The sequence below is a fragment of the Phaseolus vulgaris genome, chromosome 4, assembly GCF_000499845.2.
Source record: "Phaseolus vulgaris cultivar G19833 chromosome 4, P. vulgaris v2.0, whole genome shotgun sequence".
Taxonomy (NCBI): domain Eukaryota; kingdom Viridiplantae; phylum Streptophyta; class Magnoliopsida; order Fabales; family Fabaceae; genus Phaseolus; species Phaseolus vulgaris.
The window spans coordinates 43,282,737-43,294,455 of record NC_023756.2 but is presented as its reverse complement, the minus strand read 5'-3'; the positions used below and the strand labels follow the sequence as shown (position 1 = coordinate 43,294,455).

General features: G+C 30.7%; 1 protein-coding gene across 1 annotated transcript; it reads right to left on the bottom strand.

Moving 5' to 3' along the window:
* Positions 1–8,940: 8,940 nt before the first annotated feature.
* Positions 8,941–10,304, bottom strand: LOC137837783 (uncharacterized). The gene is made up of 2 exons (XM_068646912.1): positions 9,977–10,304; positions 8,941–9,682 (listed from the first exon to the last, which is right to left on the bottom strand). Exons 1-2 carry the CDS (start codon positions 10,142–10,144, stop codon positions 9,158–9,160), a joined length of 693 nt encoding a protein of 230 aa, XP_068503013.1. The 5' UTR covers positions 10,145–10,304; the 3' UTR covers positions 8,941–9,157.
* Between the last annotated feature and the right edge of the window lie 1,415 nt (positions 10,305–11,719).

Here is an 11,719-nt window from a genome sequence, read left to right as displayed (position 1 = left end):
GCACGACGATGTAACGATTCAGCTTTGGTGATAGTGTCTGCTTGGATAATAAGCTTATTTATAAACACTTTTATGACATAATGTGAAAAAAATTGAGTTAAGTGTTTAATTGGATTTATGTTTCCTGTTTATTATTTTTTAATCACAAAGTTGCAATTTTATTTTAAATTTGTTTCTTTGTTTTCATAATTTCGTAAAGAAAATACTCAACTTTTTTTTGTTTTTGTTTTCTTTGCCCTAGAAATCTTGGAAAAACACATTTCTCTTATTAGTATGATAATTTCTGTGTGAATCTGGCTTATAGCCTTTAGTGGAAAAACGTGAAGTCAATTTTATAATTGTACCGGTGATGACAATGGTGATGACAATAAGAAAAGTTCACCGAAGATAATATAAATAACACATATTCCAAGAATCAGGTACGTCATCATATATCATGCTCTGAGTATCGAGTACCAAATGTTTTTACTGACTTGAGCGTCGGAGTGTCTTCTGCAGGTACCCTTCGAGTCTGGATTACGAGAAGACTGAGAGTCGAGGCTAGGAAAGAAGAGCAATGAGTTTGCAAGGAAGGGAGCTTAAGGACACTACGACCGACTGAAAGAAGGAGATAGAAGAATTATCTCAATAGTTCTCTAAGTCCCAACCCTCATACAAGAACAATAACTAAAAAGTGAAATAAGTAAATGGAAACACTAAACAAAGGTTCAGTAAAGGCATGTTTCTCCATGTATGAGTTAAAAATAAAAATTTGGAGAAGTTAAAATGAGAATAAGTTTATGAATAAACTAATTTTAACTTTTAATTATAAATAAACTAATTTTAGTAAATTTATTATAATGAGGTTAGTTAAGGATTGTGTTGTCATTTATTTTGAATTGGATGCATTTGTTTTGTTGTTTCAGAAACTCTCATTGGTAATAAAATATCATAGATGGATAATTTTTCTTAATTTATTTGATCTTAGAACTATATGATTTTCATAATCTCATAAATTTAAATATGTGTACCTTAATCCATAGAGATTTTCGTTTGGTTTCAAAGGACAATGGTAGAACATATCCGTCGGCAAGAGAATACGTGGGCCAATGCGCTCTCTCGGCTATCAACAACCAAGAAGAAGAGCCACCATAGGTTTGTCATGCAAATTTGGCTAAGACAACCTAGTGTGGCAGAGATCGAATGCCTAACAGCCACTGATGCCGAGGCCGAAACCTAGATGACACTGATCGTCTGATACCTCGAACATGGCACATGCAAGCTAGAAGAGGAGAAAACCATGAAGCAGCAGTGTTCAAGGTGCACCATGCTCAATCGAGAACTATACCGAAAGGGCTACTCGACGTCGTTGCTGAAATGCATCACCAAGGACCAGGTCGAGTATATCCTCAAGGAGATCCACGACGGGGTATGTGGCACTCCCTCGGGAGCCCGGGCGATGACTGCCAAAGTCCTCAAGGTTGGTTATTACTGGTCGACCGTCCATCGACCGAGGGCTCCAATCTTTCTATGATGACCTCGGTATCAAGTCGATAACAGCCTCGGTCGAACACCCCCAGACCAATGGGCAGGTCGAGACTGCCAACAAAATCATCCTGGACAAACTGAAGAAGCGGTTGGCAAAGCAAAAGGCCGATGGATCGAAGAACTACTAAAAGTTCTATGGGCATATTGTTGCACCCCCAAGACGTCCACGCAAGAAACACCGTACAACCTAACGTACGGGACCGAAGCAATGATCTCGATTAAGGTAGGCGAGCCTACTATCTGAAGGCAGATGTTTGATCTGACCCTGAATGAAGAAAGTCTCTTGGTCAACCTAGATTTAGTGAACAAGCTCCGCGAGAAGAGTAAGATTCGAGAGGCATCATGCAAACTTTGGGCGGCAAGACGCTACAACACGAAGGTCTGATCGATGAGCTTCCAGGAGGGAGACCTCTGGAGGATGATGAACGATGGCTATTGGGAAAAACTGTACCAAAGACGTGAAATGCCACTCACCTCAAATTTTATTATAGTTAATCAATAAAATTTGCGCAGTTTTTCCTCATCCGCTTAGTTTTTCCCTAAGGAGAGTTTTCGATTGGACAGATTTTAACGAGGTGTTTCTCTCCAACCATTTGCAATTTAAAGTCAAGTTCACCCATCATTCGATACTCGGTTCGGTCTGGATGAAGTCTTAACCGACATACTCTACAGATACCGCAAAACCTCAGATCGGTTTGGATGGAGCCCTAACCGGCATACCCTGCTGATACTACAAAACCATTTTATAAATTTTTATTAATAATAAAAACCATTTTAGGTACAAATAAATTTTTAACCTTTAAAATAATATCTAATTTAGTTAATATACTGATTAATTATTTTTTATTTCTAATTTTAGTTTCTCTTTAAAGAATTTCTTGTCTACTTGATAGAAAAAACTTAAGTTTCTATGAGTTAGAGTTTTTTATTATTAATTAATTAATTAAATAAAATAGAGCATTTGAGGGTCATACCTTAGAATTAAAAAATGTTTACAAATGGACACCTTATAAATATACATTTTGGCATTGAATTAGATCCAAAGTTACATTATAAGCTTAGTTAATGAGTCACATAACCTAAAAGAAGAAAAGAGAGAGAGTGGATCTTAGCACTCTGCAACGATTCCAAAATGCTAACTATACCGTTGGAAGCAAGGGTGTGACCAAGATGGATTAAGAACAAACCACATGGTGTTAACTCTTTCCGAATATGCTTCCCATGGATTATATAATATTTGAGCTATTTTTTATTAAAAAAAACAATGGATCTAACATGAACCCTGACCCATTTGAGATTAAAAGATAGTTTGGCATGGACTCTAGAAGTATACTCGAAGGTATTGACTTCCTATTTTAGGAATTAAGTTTACATTAATTAAAAATGAAAATGTTAAGCAATATTAATTAAGAAGAAAACTTATAAATTCATTTACTTAAAGCTTTAAGTTGAAAAAATTGGCTAAAATAGTTCTATACTTAATTAGAATAAAAGCATCTTTACTAGAATGTACTTTATAAAAAAAATAGTGTGTTGTGTTAGATTCAATTGATCACTTATTTTAGAAAATGTTGTTAGTTATAACACTACAAGAAAATCATGAAATAGAAATCAATTTTATAAACAAAAAATAATTAGTTGATATGACTAAATTAGTGACCATTTTAGAGACTAACAAAATTTTTGGTTTCTAAATTAGTTTCTATTATGGTTAAATAGTTTCTAAATTGGTATCTAATTAGCTACCAAGATTTTAACTATCAATTATTTAGATTCTAAATTTGGTAGCAAAAACATTATTAGATACCGATTTAGAAATCACTTAACAATAATAGAAACTAATTTAGAAACCATTTATTTTTAGTTTCTAAAATAATATCTGATTTAGTCACTATAGCAACTAATTAGTTTTTGTTTTTAAAAAATTATTTCGATTTGATGCATGATAGGGAATTTTCAATTTGCTGTTGGTTAATGTTCCCTCTTACATATTCTTCATATGCCACTCACTTTATTTAGTGGATGGAATTTGGTTCCTTCAAATGTGCGTGATTCTTAGAAATCTACAGAGAGAATCTCAGTGTTTATGTGAAAAAGAACAAAATTAAAGAATGATCCAAGGAATACTTGTAGAATATTCAGCCCTATTTATATTCCAAACCCCATTAGGTCTTGCTGGAGCAAGTTTGGTTAAAAAAAGGAATCTATAATTTTTATTCCACCAGCTATGTCCAATCTTCAACAGAATTTTGCTTCATAATATACCTCTTTTTTTTTTTTTTCATTTTGGTAAGCAAGGTGTACCTAGCCCTGCATGTTAGTTTAGTTTTTGGTTTGCAATTAATTGCTCCCACCTAGTTTATTACTTTTATGTACTTGAAGAGAAATGTAATATATATATTGGGAAAGTTATTTCAAAGAACTTTAAACTTTAAAGGAATATTGTAACTATGGAATTAATAGGTTTAAGTAAGGAAGATACGGATGACATTGCATAATGACTCTCTCACGAGATAAAATGGTTAAAAGTAAGAATTATAAATTACAAAATGTTGAGATTTTCATGTTAAGAGGGTCAAGTAGTATCAATTTTGTCATGTTTATATCACTTTAGTTGATGTTTAGTAAAGTATATTGGATTTCTAATTTAGTATCAATTTTTTTATAAGTGTTGAAACACTTTAAGTATCTCATTTTATTTTATTTATTATTTGTTGATAAAAAATGATATATATATGAGTTAGAGTATGACAGTTACTCTCGTTTATTTAATTTTTAGTATCGATAAAAAAAATAATTTTAAATAGTTTGGTAGAAGGACAATTTTAGAAGTCTAAATATAAAGCGGGGTTTGCTTGTTGAGAACCAATTCAAGAAAAGGAGGGAAAAAATTCAAAGAAAGTTTCAATAATGAGCCTTGAAATTAGTCAAAGTTGGATTTGAGTTTGGGAAGATTTCAAAGAAAATATAATGCTTGTTTCAAAATTTGAAGAGGTGGTAGAAGTGTAGGGTTCGGTATTATGAAAAGTCTAACACTAGATGAATTTAATTTCACATTATTAAGGATTTTGAATCATTCTAAACACTATAAGAAAATCATGAAATAAAAATTAATTTTAGAAACAAAAAAATTAATTAGTTGTTATAGTAACTAAATTAGAGACCATTTTCACTACAAGAAAATCATGAAATAGAAACTAATTTTATAGACAAAAAATAATTAGTTGCTATAATGACTAAATTAGATATCATTTTAGAGACTAAAACATTTTTTGGTTTCTAAATTAGTTTCTATTATTGTTAAATAGTTTCTAAATTGGTATCTAAATAATTGGTAGTTAAAACATTGTTAGCTGATTAGATACCAATTTATAAATTATTTAACAATAATAGAAACTAATTTAGAAACCAATTGTTTTTAGTTTTTAAAATGGTCTCTAATTTAGTTACTATATTAACTAATTATTTTTTTTCTCTAAAATTAGTTTCTATTTCATTATTTTCTTATGGTGAAAGGTGATATATTGTTTTTTTTTTTTTAAGGATTTGCATTCTACCAAATTTTTTTAATAGTAACGTGTATTTATTATTACCATAATTTTAAAAGTTGAGAATAAATTGTGTATTGATTTTAGGAAAATTTTATTAATAAGTTGGATGTAGAACTATTAAAATAGATTTGATAGCATGAATCAGATTAAAACGTTTGTGTAATAGGTTAGGTCCAAAAACTCTAAATAGATATGGACAAACATGATTCATATGTGCATGGGTGAACCCATTTTATAAAATAATTATTACATTTTAAAAATAAAATTATTATAACAAAAGTATTAAACATACATTACTTCCAACATAAGCGTTTATATAATCTATTTTTTATCACTATCTTTAGGTTAGAATGTGATGTTAATGAAAGCGTTTACAACAGAAGAGGTTGAGACTGATAATAATAAAAGTCCACGATTTCAATTTAAGGTTTATAAAGAAGTTTTGGGAGACTTTTAACGAGGGTATCGTGAGTGCAATAAAAGAATTCCACACTATGGGTTTTGACCTAAGGGCCTCATTTATAACGCTACTACCAAAAGGTGAAAATCTTTGAGATTTAAATGAGTGTTATTTTATAAATTTAGTGAAAAGTTTGTATGAGGTAGTTTCTACAATGCTATTAAACAAATTGAAGAGAGCTATGTCAAAGTTTATAGATATTTTGTAACCGACTTTCGTTGGAGGGAGAGAATTTTTGGATAATGTATTAGTGATAATGAAGTTGTGGAGGAGGCAATTAAGAAGGAAGAAAAGAACCAACATTATCATGAAATGTGGACCACGAGAAAGTATATGACTATGTAAGATATGACCTTTATTACACGGTGAAATTTTTTACTACATGGTGGAGAAACTTGATTTTGCACAAGGTGTGAATAAAAAGGTGTCTAAAATTATCAACTACTTCAACTTGATTTTGCACAAAATGTGAATAAAAAGGTGTCTAAAATTATCAACTACTTCAATCTTGATTCAACAACGAAATTTAAACCATCTAAAGGACTAAGATATGGAATTCAATTGCACATTTTTTTTTATTTCTAATTGTAGCAAAAGGATTAATAGGATTAGTTAGACAAGTTAAGCTACAAGAAGTGAAAGTGGAGAAAAAGAAACAAAGGTCAATTTGCTACAGTTCACAAATTATTGATGACTTTTTTTACGGCGAGTGTACCAAGTCAAAAGTAATAATTTGTTCTTAAGGACGAATATCGAACCTATAAGGAATTATTTAAAATCGTAATAAGCATAAGAATATGTACAATAATTTGATTTGATTTGATATTAACAATAGTTTGCATGAAAATTAAATAAAAACGAAGTACAAATTCAATTGGGAAAATTTGGGATTGAAATTCATCCTACTCACCCTTGTGTATTTTGAATTTATCCTTTGATTGATGTTGATGTCCATATAAAATTCATTTATATCGATTCCTTGCATATAAAATTATTAAGAATCTCCTAAATATCGATTTCTCGCATATTTACAAAAACCTCTTATCTTTACAATTTGATGTTGATAGCAATTAACGTTTCAAATCTATTCCTGACATTCAAATATGTTAAGCATTATCATTTGGGTCAGAAACTTAAAACTACTTTTCAATCAAATCTAAGGATCTTGATCATGGTAAACAAGCATTACAAAAAAAATGACAATACAAATCATCAATTAAGAACAAAATATTATATTTAATATTATTTCAATACATAAGAGTTTGAACATATTACTATCAATCTCAAATGATAGAATTAACCACTCATGTTGGCTATGACAAGCATGGAAAGCAAGAAAAGAAGATTCAGGATGTTTCTGCTTGATGGTTGCCTCCTCTAGGGTTTTCTATCACTTCCTATTCTCCCAATGAATGTCTAGGTTGTGCCTCATGCCTCATATTGAACCTAGTTGGGCTTGGGCTAAGTGACTTATCGTCTGGGCGTGATTGGACTCTCCTGGGCGAGTTAGACGAAAACAGACAACGTAACTAGAGTGATCTCGCTTAGGCGAGATTGGGCTCATTTAGGCGAGATCCTTTGGAAGCTTCTGGCTTGGGTGAGTGTTGGAGCGTTCCAACTTTCCCTTTTTATCTTTTTTTATTCCCTTCTTGCCCTTTATCTCCATTCTTTCTTAGAATCCTGAAATTAACACAAATTGTGAATAAATCGTTCTTATTCAAATTATAATTACAAAATATGTAAAAGGGTTTAAATTCATAAATAGGAGTTATACTATAGTTATTTTATCAATTAATAGAGTGTCTATATTTTAATATGAAATATTACTAAAATATGACACTTATTAGTTATACGATATTGTTATGTGAGGTGAATGTGAAAAACATCATCGTAATAAAATGCATCCTAAGGATCTTTAAACTAATGTAGGACTTGGAGCCATTTTTTCAAAACGTAAACTAGGAGATTTATGCATAAATTGAAGTGTATTGGAGATACATGGCATGAATTGTAGAATGATGAGCATCCTCGCGTAACCTTCTAAGGAGTAAAATATGAAAAAAAAAATATATAATGAATTAGCTATTAATGAGACTAGTAAAATGGAAAGGTAGTCATATATCATTTACCAGTAGAGTATGTATGTTAAAATTCGATCTTAATAGATATTCATCCTTTCTACCTATCTTTCTTTAAAATGCCTATTTCGGTAGGGAAAAAGATTGTGAAAATTCAAAGGCAACTCTTTTGGAGTTTGGGTAGTGAAAGAAGGAAAATAACACATGTAAAATGGGAATTAGTTTGTTAACAAAAAGAAAAGTGGACTAAGGATATTATTTATTTAATGATGTCCTCTTGGCTAAGTAAAAGTGAGAACTAGCAATCGAAGAAAAAGATTTCTAAAAAGATATATTCGAAGAAAAATATGAGTCAAGTAGAAACCTAAAGAAGGGAGAGTCAGATAAGGAGTCATAGTGATAGAGGGATCTAAAAAAATTTAGTAAACAAGGAGGTTAGAAGGATTTGTTTGATGCTAATATCTTATGGAAGGTAGAAAATGATAAAGAGTTTGTTTTTGGAAGAATTGGTAGAATAATGACATACTTTTTTTAAACATAAGTTTCCTATATACTCTAGCTCTAAGGAATCAATGGTGGGAAGTTAGGAGTTGGGTTGGAGAATCTCTTTCATTTTTATCCTTATTTTAGATCCTACTTTTTCTTCTAGTGACACTCCTTTAGAACTCAAATTTAAATAAAATGAACTACTTAATCTTTTCTTTCATCTTTATCCTTTTTTAATTCTATTAATTTATATTAAAAAATAATTTTCAAAAATATCATTTATTGGAATTCGATATCATATTAGTAAAATGTATTTAAAATTAATTTAAATATATTTTGGGAAAAGTATGGCTAAACAAATAGTGTAAGTTGTTCAAAAATTATTTCCAAACTATCACTAATAATAAACTAATTAAATTAATATGGAACACTTCGGTGCTCCATCCCATTCAATAGAATTAGTATTTAGTAGTAATAAATTATTACAGTTAAAGGAGTAAAATAAAAGTGCATGCTTACATAATTATAATTATAGCTGCCAAATTCATCATGTGTCACTCTGTTTGGTATTCCTCCTCATTGACTTTGTACTTTCTTTTGTACTTTGTAGGATAGTTCTGTAGATATATAGCTTCTCTATTTTCTTTTATCGATTAATGAAAAATTAATGTCTTTAAATAACCATTCTCAAGTAATTCTTAAGTAATGAATGATCTATTTTATAAATAAACATTGTTATGGCCTTTTTCATTGTGCAATGAAAAGATCTTTACCCTAATATTTTTATGGCATATTTCATTCAGCAATGAAAAGATTTGTAAGTGCCGTACAGAAAAGCTTTGGTGACACGTAAAAGGCTAATGGTAATCTTATTCAAAGCTACTTATCAAAAGCCATTGAGAATTATTTCAATAAAGCTTCTATAGTACCAAAATATTATACTACCTTTACATTATAAAGTTCTAAACATCACACACGCATGATGATGGTGCATACCCAGTAACAATCTTATCTGTTCCATGTTCTTGGTCTTGGCTGAAATGAACAATAGAAGATCAAACCAAGTCACTTTTATCATTCAGCACCATCTTCACTTTCCCACAAACAAAGTCAAGGTTGTAGAACACAGGCAACATGGCTATAGAGCACAAGAGAACCAGCACTGGCCCAAAGATCCAAAGCAAAAGAGGAATTGCTGAGTAGAAGATCCTATTCCCCACAGTGTTCAACACAGTTCCTTTTTCCAAAATCTCTGTCAGATAATCTGGGGTCACCAAGGACGTGGCTTCTTGTTGTGTGCAAATTAGGATGGTGAATTGGTTTAGGAACCTTATGGATTGAGTGTGGCAGAAAAAGGAGAACAAAAATATGGTGAGGAGTGTCACATATTTTAGTGCTATCATGAACTCACTGTGAGCACCATAGATAACATCATCAAGAGGCCTTTTCACACTGTAGGTGCTGCTTATCACTGCTGCCAAACCAGCTGAGAGGAGAATGGCTGTTGTGGCCATAAGGGTTGATCCCATGATCAAGTTCCTAAGACTTTGTGCCACTAGGATGTTCTTCTTTTCAATGTCCTTCCATGGATATATAGATATAATGTTTCAGTTCCAAGTAACAAAGTAAGTGTCTACTAGTTTGTTGAAAGATTGAATGCAAAGATAAACTAATTCACAAGTATTGGTATATATGGAATTGAAAAGATGGATATGTGCATGGTCTCAGTGAGAGTAACAAGGATGAAGATGAATCAAAACCAGATTAGGATAGATATGTGCATGGTTTCAGTGAGAGTAATAAGGATGAAGATGAATGAAAACCAGATTAGAATAGATATTGTGGTTGAGGTTTTGATGGAGATGATTATGTACCTTCAACATGGCAGTGACCCAGAAGCGTCGTGCATGAGCATTGATTCCAATTGTGGTGGAAAAAGGTTGTGTACGAGTTTTGTGCCACAACCAGACATGATAAGCAACGTTGACCAGATAAGCTACTGGTACAAGCATCATATCAAGATAATATGATCTCCATTCCATTATAAATTTTGTTGCTTCTCTCTCTCTTTTCTGTGCTCAACAGGGTTATGAATGTTTTAGTGTGTGCTTCTCTGCTACTTCTATATATGCCGTGATCCTTTGGGATTCTTTCTCTCAGCCATGAGGGTCTATATATAGTGGAAAATCATGTGAGTGGAACAAAGTCGAAAGCAAAAGATATGTTGGCAACTAGAGGCTACTAGTGCTAGTGCTAATGTTAGTGCTAGTGAATGCTCATAAAATTGAGTTTTGTGCTACTTACATCAAATTCTAGTTTTATTTTAGAAATAATGCTTGAATATAAATAAATAAATAAAGTGCATAATTTATATAAATATTCAACATTTCTCGTCCATTAAAGATAAATATATATTTAATAGTATATAAGTAGGTATAAATTTTACTTTATAAGTCCAATTTATAAGGTTGAGATATGTTTAAAGTCAATTTTTTAATATGTTATGAATCATCGGTAAATATATAGTCTTATGTATGAGTTGACAACCTCAGCGTGAGAGATGTATTAGAGATCACACATGAACAAGAAATAGATTTAAAATCCACTTCTTGATAATGAATATCTGAAAATTATATAATTACTACAAAATTATTAGTAAATTGAGAATGCCATGTAATTTTGTAATTCTTAATAGGTTTTAATAAATAATAAAGTGTGTCAATTTGATGATGTAGTATGCATTAATTGTGGCCTAATTACTCCTTTTGAAATAAGTTCTCATATTTTTAACTAATGTTTTATATATATATATATATATATATATATATATTTATTTTGCTTTCTAGCTTTTCTTACGTAACTTATTTTATTTTATACTTTTTTATTCAAAAAGTTATAAAAAAATACACGTGAGAGAAAATTAAAATTCCTATGTTAGAATCTAGGGACATTGGAAAAATGGAATACAGAGGAATCCAATTCGAACTACCCACCCACCCACCCAACAGCGACCTCTCCTTTAAAAAAAATTAATAATAAGGATAAATCTTTTTAGTCAAGATTATGCACACTTGGCGTTTTCGAGTGGCTCAGATTTTGCACAATTTCTTTCATATGTACGTAACTTAATTTTGTAAATAATAAACAAGAGTGAAACAATCAAAAAATTGCGATTTTGGGCTAATTTATGGATTATGATCACTTAATTCCAACCTTGAATGATCACACAAAAATATATACAAAACGTACACCTTTTATTTATAAGAACGAATACTATTTGCAAGAGCTTACACCTTTAATGAACCTTTTCTTAAGCTTACAAAATAATTTATAATTAAATTAAGTTCACTTTAACTTAATTTAACAACTTTCACTATAATTTAAGATATTATTACGTAAAAACTTATGAATATATGTGGTGCAAGTGCTTTACATGATTATTCACATTAATTAAGCAATATTAATTTTCATATAGACACATATGACTTGCTATATTATTTCAATTTTTTGTTGATTAAATATTTTGTAATTCTAATGGAGAATTTTTTAGACTAGGTTCGTAGATTTTTATTTTTCAAGTTGAGAAGGTTTTTCACATTAAAATTATTGATATCATC